The sequence below is a fragment of the Eleutherodactylus coqui genome, chromosome 5 (genome assembly GCF_035609145.1).
Source record: "Eleutherodactylus coqui strain aEleCoq1 chromosome 5, aEleCoq1.hap1, whole genome shotgun sequence".
Classification (NCBI taxonomy): domain Eukaryota; kingdom Metazoa; phylum Chordata; class Amphibia; order Anura; family Eleutherodactylidae; genus Eleutherodactylus; species Eleutherodactylus coqui.
The window spans coordinates 142916448-142929473 of record NC_089841.1 but is presented as its reverse complement, the minus strand read 5'-3'; the positions used below and the strand labels follow the sequence as shown (position 1 = coordinate 142929473).

Sequence of the window (13026 nt, the reverse complement as noted above, 5' to 3'; positions counted from 1 at the left end):
GTGCAGCTGAAGGCTGCGCAGGGACACTTTGGTGTGCCCTGTGGACACTGGGTAGTGCGCGGGGGGGGGGGGGGGGAGGGGGGGGGGGGTGTTTGGGCAGCATGTTACCCAGGAGAAGTGGCAGCGGAGTCTCATGCAGGCAGTGATTGTGCTTTGTTGGAGGTAGTGTGGTGCTTAGCTAAGGTATGTATGCCTTGCTAATGAGGGTTTTTCAGAAGTAAAAATTGTTGGGAGGGGGGGGGCCCACTCTTGCCGCTATTGTGGCTTAATAGTGGGACCTGGGAACTTGAGATGCAGCCCAACATGTAGCCCCTCGCCTGCCCTATCCGTTTGTGTCGTTCCCATCACTTTCTTGAATTTCCCAGATTTTCACAAATGAAAACCTTAGCGAGCATCGGCGATATACAAAAATGCTCGGGTCGCCCATTGACTTCAATGGGGTTCGTTACTCGAAACGAACCCTCGAGCATCGCGAAAAGTTCCTCTCGAGTAACGAGCACCCGAGCATTTTGGTGCTCGCTCATCTCTACTGGGTTTCACTGCTTTGTAAATCACCCCGGGCATATGTATCGGTAAATGGCTCCTGCTCTTCATACTTCCAGCTACATAGGGGAACAAGGCAGGGCTGTCTTCTATCCCCCTTCCTTTTTGCCCCGGCTATAGAACCTCTGACCATAATGCTTCGGAGGAGTCTATTGTCAGAGGGTGTGGTCATAGGGGAGCGAGAGGATCGAGTGCCAATTTTACGCAGATGACTTCACATTATTCATGTCAAACCCAGAATCTTCTCTTAGGCATGCCATAGAACTTATAAATCCATATATGGAGGCTTCTCGAATTTCCATATAACTGGGCAAAATCTGCCTTGATGCCGCTCTCTAGAACAAGCCCGTTTTGTAACAATGACTCGCTATGCGGTCTCCAGATTACTGATGCCTTTAAATATCTAGGAGTACAGATCTTGAATAACTCTGGACGGTCCATAGATTTGATTGTATACCCTCTGATAGGCTTATTTAAAACTAAGTTTAAACACTGGGGATCCTTGCCAAATTCGGTGGCTGTGTGTATCAACTTGATAAAGATGATAGTTTGGCTAAAAAGCCTCTATGTCCTGCAACACACCTCCATAGTAATACCTTCCTGATTTTTTAGGTCAATGAATTCGCTCATGACATCTTTTATATGGGGAAGTTCCCAACCGAAACTAAAAAAAGGCAGGAGGCTTGGGCTGCTCTACCAAACTTGCTCCTATATTACATTGCTAGCCAATTGGTCCACTTAAGATGCTGGTTGAGAGATGACCGGCTCTCTAATTCAGTCACATTTAGCTCATTTGCTAAAAAACCCTAATTTGTGGCCAGTGTTGGAGTTTCCCTCCTCGCTACCTTGTAAACCACTCCCAATACATCAAACTGGTCTTTAATGTATGGAGACCATCTAAATCAATAAATTTGCCAATATTGTGGCTGACATTTCCTTATGGTATAACACTGGTCTAACAGAACGGCTTCCCCTGCAGGAAGCCTCTGGGTGGGAAAACTATGGAATACGAACTCTGGATGATCTGTACACTTCTAACACTTTCTCCTCGTTTGAACTACAAGCTAAATACGAACTTCTTCTTCCCCATTTCTTCAGATTCATACAAATGAGACACGCACTACTGACACAATTCCCATCTCCTGGACTCTCTATATCACACTACCTCCTGATAGGTTTACTATGCTCCTAAGGACCACAGGGCCTCATATCTACATTGTACTTCCATCTAATCGCATCAAAGACCTCTCACAATACTCCCCCGACCCTGCTGAAATGGAAAACGGATACCATCTTTGACAGACTCCTTCCAAGATTTACTAGCATACCCTATTTGTTTCTCCTGCAGCTATTAACAAAATGATAGTGTTATACATTGTACACCAGTGCTACCTTACTCCACTAAGGCTGCAGAGAAAGGGCAGAATTTCATCATCAAAGTGCATTAGATGCCCACAGGTTCCAGTTATTCAAGGCTTCTCGGGGGGGCTCTCAGCTGTACGTTAATCTGTCATGCCTTTTGATGTACTACAATGCTACAAAAGAAGTTGTAATTTATTTACTTTTCAATAAAACGTGTTTTTTAAAACATAATTCATGACTCAAGATAGGCAACCATTAAAAATTCTGTGTGGAGAAAAGGGAAATGTTAATGTGTGATATTGAGATTACTATCTTCTGTGTCACTGATACAGCTTGAAATGTTTGTACTCCCTGGTTTTCCTACCACAAAATAAAAATGTTTAAAATAAAGTTAAAAATGGGTTTTTATGGGGCATTAAAAACCATTTCTCAGAGGCAAAGTTGTGTAAAATAAGAAATATGAAAGCAAAAAGCATGCTCCCCTACTTCAAAGGCTTCAAGACCAGCACTTGTGCCCGAGTGGGACCCAGAAGCCAGTAGACAGTCACATGCCATACATTGCACATATGATTGCTCAGCCAAGCACAGGCTTCAGCAACCACGGAAGAGCACGGCATAGTACTATCCATGAAATTCTGTCTTGGTTTGTTTAGAAACAGCGTTGTTATCTGGATCTTCTTTTTCTTCATCCATTCCTGGAACACCAGCACCATGTATCTTTTTCATGTTTCACTACAAGATTTTCTGCTAATTGTTGGTCTTCCATTTCGAGCAGAATATTTCCTGAAGGGTAAAGATTAGTACTTTGGTGACATCCCATCCAGGATTATGTATTTCATGATATCCATTATTAGAACAGCAAGTATCTCCTTAACAGTATAGTAAATAGGCAATTCATCCTATCCAAATCTACCCTCTCAACTAAATCAATACAAGAAAGAACTCCAGAAGGCCTACTCATCAGAGTCTTGCTATGGAGTATTATATTGACTAACAGACTACATTTTAGCTACATGACATTTAATCACAGAGATTACAACCAATGCTTTGTGAAAGTTTTAAGTTAAAACTTGGATAAAAGTGTTCTAATAATCTGGAATTATATGTTTATAATTCCCCTCTTTATCATATTGCTAAGTACAGACAGTATCATTAAATAGCTCAAAAGGAGCAAGGACAAGCGTGAGAAAATGGAGAACCATAAAAGCTATAACATTTGTAGCATTCTTTTTATATCATCCGTCTTCTTCCCAGTACAGTGCCAACTATAATAGTGGTTATCTCTAAACATTTAACAATGTGCGAGTTACTTGATATATCTAGCCAAGTATTTGCAGCCTCTCGAACAGTAAGCTCAACCCAGTAACCATTTACATTTCAAGTTCCGTTTTTCAAGACATTTTAAAACGCACATACAAATTTACCAACAAACTGGGTACAATGAAATAATTACCAGTGAAGAACATATTGCAAAAATCCCATCATGATTTATCTACAAGATGCCTGTCAAGTTAACATCACAACTAGAGAAGAGCGAGCACGCTCGGTAAGGTCAGTTACTTGGGCGAGCCTCGCTCATCTCGAGTAACTGCCTTCTCTTCCGAGCGTGCTCGGGGGAAGGGGGCATGTATAGAAGAGGCATGTATTGAAGAAAAGAAAAACAAAAAACACAACAAATATTTCTCTACGGTAATCAAGGATGGTAAGCAATGAACAGTATTAAATCTGCTTTATTGCAATATTATATATACCGTACTGCATAAATGACATTTAAAGATGTAAACAAAACAGTAAACAAAAATATGTACAGAAGGGGAAATTATATATTCTTGAAATTTGCATACATAGACTATATATCAGTGGGAACAGGTTAATGTTCAAGATACAAAATGATCAAACACATATAAAGGACACCCTTCAAATGGCGGTGACTGTGTCTTAAGTCAAGTACTTAATTATGTGTGTCATGGGAGAGTGGATAACCAGTGATATATTTTTAGGTGAGTGTAGATATGTGCTCTCTCAATCATTTGTGGTTCAGCAAGCCACAGACCATCACCTCTCCTCTTGAACTGTGGTTCAAATCAAATCTCAGCCCAGTGGAGTCAGAGTTTTGTGTCTCTTTGTAGTATTGTGTTAGTCTGTCAATGGTAGCCCTCTAATTTTTAACGAGTTGCTCAATAAAGATTATTATTTTAAGTGTCTACATCTGTGAAGGGCTTGGATAATTGATTATATAGACAATAACTGCCTCAGTGAAAATAGAGATGTGCAGATATACCAGACTTCAATTAGAGTACACCTAATAAAACTATAAAATATAGTTAGATTTTGTTTTTCCGTTTCCTTTGTAGACAATTCCAAATATCATCACAGTTGATCACTTAGATATCCCTGTTAAAAAAAACAAATAATAAATCGTAAACATATCATATAATAATACAAAGTTAGTAAATGCTTTGCATTTGTTTGGGCTTATTTACATAAGTCACCGCGTATTACGCACCAGATTTCCAATGTGCAACACACGGTGAATGGAGTCAATGGACTTTCATTGTTCAGTGTACACCTGCTTGTGGGCAATGCATATCGAAACGCAGGAGAAATAAATCGCAGCATGCCCCATTTCTCTATGTATCATACGCAGCCCTAGTATGCATGTAGTGTGTATGTGCAGTGGTTCCATAAGCATCCCCGCGCTGAACAGAGTGACGAATTCAAAAGGAAAGAAGAAAAGAAAAAAGTCATGTCCGTGATTGCGACATTTGAGAGTGTGAGCAGTTCTATATGCAGCCGATACACGGTCTCTGCCGGCAGAGCATATGGACTGTAATGTGTACAAAAAAAAGTATCACTGAAAGGGAAATATAAAAACAGACAAACGATCACTGGAAACAGCCGTATACTTACTGATACAGGAGGGCAGGAAGGCACACCACCTATCCCTGAGCATGCAGGCATACAGTTTGGCTGTCGGCATGCTGAGGGATAGGTGGTGTACATGCCTGCCCTCCTGTATCAGTAAGTATATGGCCGTTTCCAGTGATCGTTTGTAATGTGTACAAAGCTGCGGGAGACCCGCAGCATTGTACACATATGCCCATGTGAACAAGCCCTTTAGGTCAAACCAAATAAAAGACGATAAATAGAAACGCACCAGGAAAGAAAAATGCACAAGTGTGTATTTGGGGGAACAGGTGGGTTGCCATTTATTCTTACCTTCACAATTTCCAGGGATGTAGCATTTCTTGGTAAAGGTTTCCCACGATACTTCATATATTCTGTTACAAGCTCAGCAGCATCATCCCAACTATACGATATAACCAGAAAACAACATCAGAGACTACAAAATTACAACTCCTTTTATAATTAGACACCAAATACTGCAGTTACTTGTATAATCAGCAATACTTTCGGTAAGGCCTGTGTCATACCAGAGTATGCGTATTTGTGTGCGCATTTGCGGAATGGGCATTGCGTAATTTTTTACCATACTCTTACACGCCCAAATCTGGCTAAAGCCAATTACAGACTTCAGCATTCAAGGACTGATGATCTCTATATTGGAGCCTTTCTCGAGGCTCCAAGAGAGAAAGACAAAACCCTGCATTGGCACGGATGGGTTAATAAAAGGCTCACTTTTCCTTTCATCATGTATATGAAGTGCTTTCTGATTTTCACTTTTCATTGTTGAAGTAACCTGAGGTCAGAGTCCTGGGGTGGGCACCATTACTGCATATTCAGACAGTGCAAATACTTTTTATCTATTTATTCATCCATCCATACATCCTAGTGTATGAAACTGTGAACACAGCTACATTTATGTTCAAAGAGATTTTATTGAACTTTCGTATGTAAATTACTTTCAACATTTTAAGATAGGGCATTAGCTGTTGAACATTTTTATAAATACAGAGACATTTTTCACATATGTATTGATATTACTATGTTTGATGTCTTCTTCTGTTCCTTCATTGCTTGTATAGAACATGAATAAACATTTCAACCTTTTCTAGGTCTCGCCCAATGATTCCCTCACTAGTGGGTCCCCCCTGGTCGTCTGAGGCCCCTATAGAAGACCCATTAAGCACCACCCCCTTTCCTCTTGTCCCATTTAGTCCAGTTCTATATAGCCTTGTATTTGTAAAATTTGGGTTAGAGAACAAAAGAGCGAGAAAAAAGAAAGCACAGAGAGGGGACAGTACAAGTGGTTAGGGACAGGAAGGTACTCCAGGTCCAAAGACCAAAATTGATCATCGGATTCCTTCGAGTTTCTGTACTCAATCACCTGGGGTGTCTCATGGCATCGCTCCGCTCTCCAGCCATGACATGAGAGAGAGTCTTAGAGCTCTATCCAGATGTAGCACAAAATCTAGAGCATTCTGCTTCCATGTCGTTACATTTAAAAGCTCCTCCATATATTTCAAGAAGTCCATGGCGTCCAGCCACGTTACCCGCGGGATTGCGACACTTTCTCCAATCCCTGGGGATAATCTGCCGCATAGCCATTTTGAAGTGCCTGAGCAGTGCCTTTCTGAGCTGAGAGACTGGGCCCAGGGGAATAGATAAGAGCGCCAACTCTGGCGTGAACTGCAGTGAGGAAGCACAAATGGTTCGATATAGTCAGGATACATCTTGCCACAAGGGGGCGATGAGGGGGCAGTCCCACCATATGTGCAGCATGGAGCCCCTGTCTACCATACACCTCCAGCAGTGATCAGAGACCGAGGGGTATATTTTATGTAATTTTACCGGGATTGTATAATACTAAGAAATTATTATGAAGTTGAGCTCCTGTAATCTAAGTAATATACTTATTTTACATGTCAGGGCATAAGATTTAGACCAGAGCTCTCCAGGAACAATAGTATCAGCTGTATCCCGCTGTGAACTCCTGATAAGGCTGATGGTTGTTTTTCGGCATGCTGAAGGACAACGGTGAGCGACGGCTTAACAAAAACTGCACAATGTCAATGCAGTTAGACAATGATTATCGCTCAAAAGATGGCTTTTGAGCGATAATCATTGTGTCTAAATGGGCCTTAACTAACAACCTGATTCTTATAAATATTCCTGGGAAACACTTAAGGACGCTCTCACACGAGCATATTGTCATTGCACGTTGCGCGCAGAATTTTCATGTATGTGACATGCCAATAGATCATCGATTTCTATTGGGCCACTCATACCTGCGTTTTTTTCCACAAGCATATTACTTGTGCAAGAAAAATTGCAGCATGCTCTATCTTGACGCAGATTATGCGCGCATACGTGCCAAGATAGTGTATGGAGATTGGCAGCACGCAAATATGTATGTCATTGCATACTTGCTGCAAGCCTGCCCATGACAGATTCACGCGCAACCCACATGTTAGACAGTAAGGCCGGGCTATGTCTTTATTTCTACCATGTTGGTGACTTACCATCTTCTGTCTGCAAGGTAACCTGCAAGCTCTTTCACACGATTAGCATTAACTACATGTGCCTTCAAGATGACACAGCATTTACTTTTTAAGAACTTTTCTAACTGCTTCTTCTCGATCATATTGTCCAAAATTAGTGCCTTCATCTGCAACAAAAATTAAAAGAAAAATAAATAGAAATAAACAGCTTTATTTGAACTTGACAGAATATTGAAAAAACATCTGGTCTTCAGGACTTTAAAGCGGTTTACAATTCTGCCAGGATTCATATAAAAGTAACACTACAGCCACAACTCATATACTGTGTTGTGTCTAGTGCAGGGCCTGAGGGTGGTCCATGGTATAGGGATTTTCTCCTTGGTATTTCTTAAGGATGCATTCAGATGCTGCAGTCAAGTCACTTTTTTTAAAAACAGCGATTACCCGCAAATCATAGCAAAATACTAGTTTTTGACCATATTTTCACATAAAATGCTGCATTTTGCAACAATTTTGCTGTAATCATGACAAAAAAACTAAATTTAACCACAATTTGTGAATGCACCTTTAGAGTATGATATTTGTACATCTAGAAGCCTCACCTGTGAAGCCACACCAGCCACTTCTCCAGTATTCATATAGTCCTCTGCTTGAAGTAAAACAGCTTCTGGACTGCAGGCATTTAAAAAGCCCTGCATTAAAAGGAATATAAATACCAACTATTACCAACCATGATTAAAATAGCAATTTAGGGGGAAAAAATCCCAAGGGTTTTTTAAGGACGCACTACTGAGATATGTGACTGAGAGCACATATTGAGCCTCATCCAATTTTCCAGCTTAGGATCTGTTCACATCACTATATTTGTATGCATCACAGGTATACTTCATAAATCTTCCCTGCCATATGCACTGTATAGCCATACAGCAGCATCCCTTGGCCATTGATTGGCCACAGTGTAAAAATGAAAAACCACAACACACAAAAACTGTATACTGCAAGGTTTATGGTTTTTCTTTAGCAGTGGCTCACTGTATCGGAAAGTGCTCTCTCATACAATGCAAAATTGATATGCCAGCAAATACCATATAGACAGAGCAAGAGGACTCTCTGTAAGCTGAGCATGTTCCATACAGTGCAGGTGACAGCTTTGTTATACAGCAGACTCACTTAGATCCCGAACATTTAGGAAAACCCCACAAATATTAAGTGTGAAAAAAACACCTCCCATTTATCATGAAAAAATCTAAACAAAATAATAATACAAATATTACAAAATTGGTATAACCGCTTCTAAATAAACAATTGCGTTACTTATCCCGCACAAGGAATGCCATAAACCCCCCCGCAATGCTGGAATTATTGTTTTTTGGTCATTCTGCTTCCTAATAAAAATGGAGCAACAACTGATCACAAAGTTGTTTAATTCCCAGAACAAAACCAATAAAAGCTACAGCCTCCATGCAAAATACAAGCCCTCACACCGCTCTGTCAACGGAAACTAAATGACATGTTTCAGAATATGGTGACAGGAAGTGAAATTAAAAAAGGCTTATTTTGTAACATTTGGTAAGACTGTAATCCTAAAAATCCACAGTAAAAAGCTAGCATGTCATTTTTACTGCACAGCGAACGCCATAAAAACAAAAGCCAGAAAACAATGGTGGAAGTGCATTTTATTTCCATTTCAACTCATTTTTTTTAGGTTTTCAATATATTACCATATATACTCTAGTATAAGCCTAGTTTTTCAGCACATTTTTTAATGCTGAAAAAGCCCCCGACGGCTTATACTCGAGTGAGATATTAAAAAAAAAAAATAAAAAAAAATACAACCAACAACAAAAAAACCCGCAATACTCACCTCCCAGCCTGCATCTGTGTCCCCGGCGCGATGGTCTCCCCGGTGGTGCGGCAAGCTGTTTGAGAATTCTCTCCGCTGTCAGCTCCCTGCTCAGCTTTGAAATCCCCCGCCATCAGCACTGTGTATGTAGGCGCTGTGATTGGATCGCGCGCCAGCCAATCACAGCCGGCGCTCGATTATTCACAGTCATTCAGTGGATGACATTACTGAATGGCTGTGATTGGTTTATCAAGCGCCGGCTGTGATTGGCTGGCGCTCAATCCAATCAGAGCGCTTACCCACACAGCACTGACGGTGGGGGAATTCAAAGCCGAGCAGGGAGATGACAGCGGGGAGAAGTCTGAAGCAGCTTACCGCACCACCGGGGAGATCATCGCGCCGGGGAAAGAGTTAAGTGATGTAACTGTAGTGGCCCCAGTCAATGGGGCTCCTCCATAATGTTATGTGTCTGTCTCGTGCCATTGTCTTGTCCGTGTCCTATGTGTAGTATGCATTTGAGTTATGTGTATTGCACCTTTACAGGATTGAATGGGTTAATATCTGGGTTATGTCTGGAAAATGTAACGTTTTGTGTGTATCGTTTGTGAGTCATGTGATTGTGCTATGTATATATGTTCACAAGATCCAATGCAAGCAAGTCGGCCTGAGTGAGTCCGTCTGGAATCTGCAAAAGAGTCCAGTCAAGTCAGTCTGTCTGTCAGTCTACTCAGGAGAGAGCGAGAGGAGACTTTGCAGTTAGGAGTCTGAGTCTGCAAGTGAGTGAGCCACACAGACAGATATCGGTCCATAAGAGAAGAATGGAGGGAGCTGAGCAATTCCACTACGCCCAGCCTAGGCGTAGTCTACCCGGGATATGGCGGTGCTACCACCGAATGAGAGAGGAGGACCGCTGTACGGCTAAAGGAGGAGACAAGTAACATGAGTGTTGACCAGTAGAGAGTGAGACAGTCGCCGGGAGTGGGATCACGCAGATAACTAGGACTGAAGATCGTTCAGAATACCCCGAGAATCCTCCCTGTCGCACCACTTTATTTTGTTGTATCTATGCCAGACTGTTTATGTCATCTGAAGTTATCAAGTTACAGTAAATGGACATTACCGACCGTTCCCGATTTTGTCCAAAACGTTTTCCCTGTGTGTGGACTACTTTATTCAATCATCAAGATTCACTGCAGGGGACAGAACGGTGGTGTCACGCGTGAACAAAGGTGGTAACTCTCAGTTGCCTTCTCTGTGATCTTCCCCAGCAGTAACTTTGATGGGTCCCGAGCTACCCCCAGGGGAGGAGATGGTAGATCCCAGTGACAAGGTCGTTATCTACCCGGCTACCTCCTTGGCTGTAAGCCCGCTCCTTGGACGCTGCATAAGGTACATAGCAGCATTATAAAAAATGGCAGAAATCAAAACTACAATTGACATGCAATGCCAATCTCTAGAGGGCTCATTCACAAAGGTCTAAATGTGCAGTGCATAATATGCAGTGAATAAAACCCATTAATTTCTATGGGTTTATTCACAGCTGCATATTCACACAGCGGGTTTCTGTCACATAAAAAAAGCAACAACCTCTTCTACAAAGCACTCCACTCCACAGCACCGCAACGCCCTACATTGCTTCCCTCATCTCAATTCACCACCCAGCCTGCGCCCTCCACGCTGCAAACAAAATCAGACAAAGTGCCCCTTTAATTCGAACCTCTCAATCCCACCTCCAAGACTTCTCCAGAGCAGCACCAGTCCTCCGGAACGTGCTACCCAAAACTATCCGGGCAATCACTGGCACACGAAATTTCAGGCGTGCTCTAAAAATGCACTTCTTCAGGGAAGCATAACATATCCCCTAATCTAAACCCTCTTTACTCCGCCTGATAACATGCTCCCTGTCCTACAGACTGCAATCCCTGCTAGCAGTTACCAACCACTCCTTGCAGTCATACCGATTTAGCCACTATACAGACGAATTTGACTATTGTCTATGAGTATAACATCCCTCACTCTCCACCTCGCCCTACTGTGCACATCTATAGCCACTTTACCTTCTGTATCACCCCATTATTTGTAGTATGGAAATGCATTGGAGCAGGACCCTCACCCCTATGGTTTCCATCAGTTGATTACTTTATGTAACCGTGGTTTTGTTTTCATTCCCCTTGTCTTGTAAGTGCTGCGGAATATGTTGGCGCTACATAAATCAAGATTATTATTTTGTGCGTAGCACACACCAAAATAGCCCATATTAAAGCCGTGTGCTTACAGCACCTGTGATGATGTCATCATCATGTGATCAGTCATCTATGTGGGATGGGTCCAGGGTCACATGACCGGGGGGTGATCAGTGTGTGCAGGACTCTGCTGTGCTGCTTGTGATCCCTGCAGAGGACATCCACAAGTCCTTCACTATCTCAGCAACAGTGGTAGCCAAATAGGAAGAACAAGCATACAGTATGTAGAACAACGTACCTGCCGCTAGAAAATAAAAATAATTCAGTTTTGATGAGTTACCTGAATTTGTTGTTCCCTTTTTTCCACATTTGGGATTAGTAAAAGACAACCCAAAGTAAATGCGGGGAGATCAATCTGGGCATATTGTTTAGCAATTCCTACAAGGTCCAGATCAGCCAGAACAGGGCACCTTCATAAGCCAAAAAACAAACACAGAAAACAATTATATATGTTGTACCTCTGGCTGCAGCAAAGCCAAGATAAAATGTATGGCCAACACAAAGAGAAGGACAGTTAAACTTGAAAGTCTATTCCAGAAGAATGTATTTCAGTTCCAGGAAGATCCAACATTTTTAGACATTCATCTTAACTTGTTTAGGGTGTCTTCACATAGGCGCTAAAACACGACGATTTTCGCTCTATGCGAGAGTGAGTAGAAATGCAGATTAATGAAACCAATGTCTTTCAATGGTTTCATTTACATCTGTGATGTGTTCTCTGTTGCGATAGCAAAAAATCATGGCACGTTCTATTCTTGGACCTTTTTTTGCGCCCATGGTGCCATATGAAGCCATGGTCTGTTCGATTCGGGAGCAAAAAGGCCCGACGACACACCTTACAAAGCCGACACACATTTGCCCTATCGCTGCATTTTTCATCTGCCCAAAAATACAAACGCCCATGTGGAGCCAGCCTAAGTATCAGGCTTTTCTGGTCTTAAAGGACCACACACTATTTAGAAGTTTTACCCATAATGTGGTTTTAATGCCCTATTTTATTTCCTTCAGCAAATTATTTTGGCTATGTTTTTTTCCCATGACACATAGGGCTATTTTTTATATCTTTTTCTCACTGACTTTTTTTTCGTTTGTTAGTTTATTGGGGATAAAAATGAAAAAAAAAAAAAAGGGTTTTCAAATTTATAGCTGTATTTTTTAACAATATTTTTTTAAATTAGTATACTTATGCCAAAATAAAATATGGGAATGGATTCCTCATTTTGTTTTGAACATTTTGATATATAATAGGTATGCTTTTGGATTACAGGGCGCATACAGCGGCGTTGATAATGGGTCATTTTCTTTATGTATATATTTTTATTTTATTCTGTAGTTTTGTTTTTTTTTTAACTAACTTTTGTTACTTTATTTTTACCCTTGTGACATCATATAAGACCTTTGGGGTTATTCACATTGTCTTGTTTTTTTTCTTTTAAAGTTCCCACTTTTCCACTGTTGCTGCGGAATCCATAGGAGCCACAGTTACAGGGCAAAACATCCCCCTGTAGTGACAATAATCACTAGTAAAGCTGATCAGGGTCTGCTAGGACCCTGCAGCTTTGCTCTAACAGGGATGATCCGACGGTCATGTGATCACTGGGTCGCATAGTGGAAATAATACTTCCACTTTTCA

General features: G+C 41.4%; 1 protein-coding gene across 1 annotated transcript in view; it reads right to left on the bottom strand.

The window, feature by feature from the left end:
- Positions 1 to 3057: 3057 nt before the first annotated feature.
- The window catches only part of KNTC1 (kinetochore associated 1), a 148612-nt gene continuing 138643 nt past the window's right edge, over positions 3058 to 13026 (bottom strand). Inside the window, exons 60-64 of the mRNA XM_066603314.1 lie at positions 11674 to 11803; positions 7910 to 7999; positions 7329 to 7474; positions 5125 to 5215; positions 3058 to 4299 (exon numbers count right to left, since the gene is read on the bottom strand). Coding sequence (XP_066459411.1) covers positions 4276 to 4299; positions 5125 to 5215; positions 7329 to 7474; positions 7910 to 7999; positions 11674 to 11803 — 481 coding nt within the window. The 3' untranslated portion in view covers positions 3058 to 4275. The remainder of the gene's footprint in view (positions 4300 to 5124; positions 5216 to 7328; positions 7475 to 7909; positions 8000 to 11673; positions 11804 to 13026) is intronic.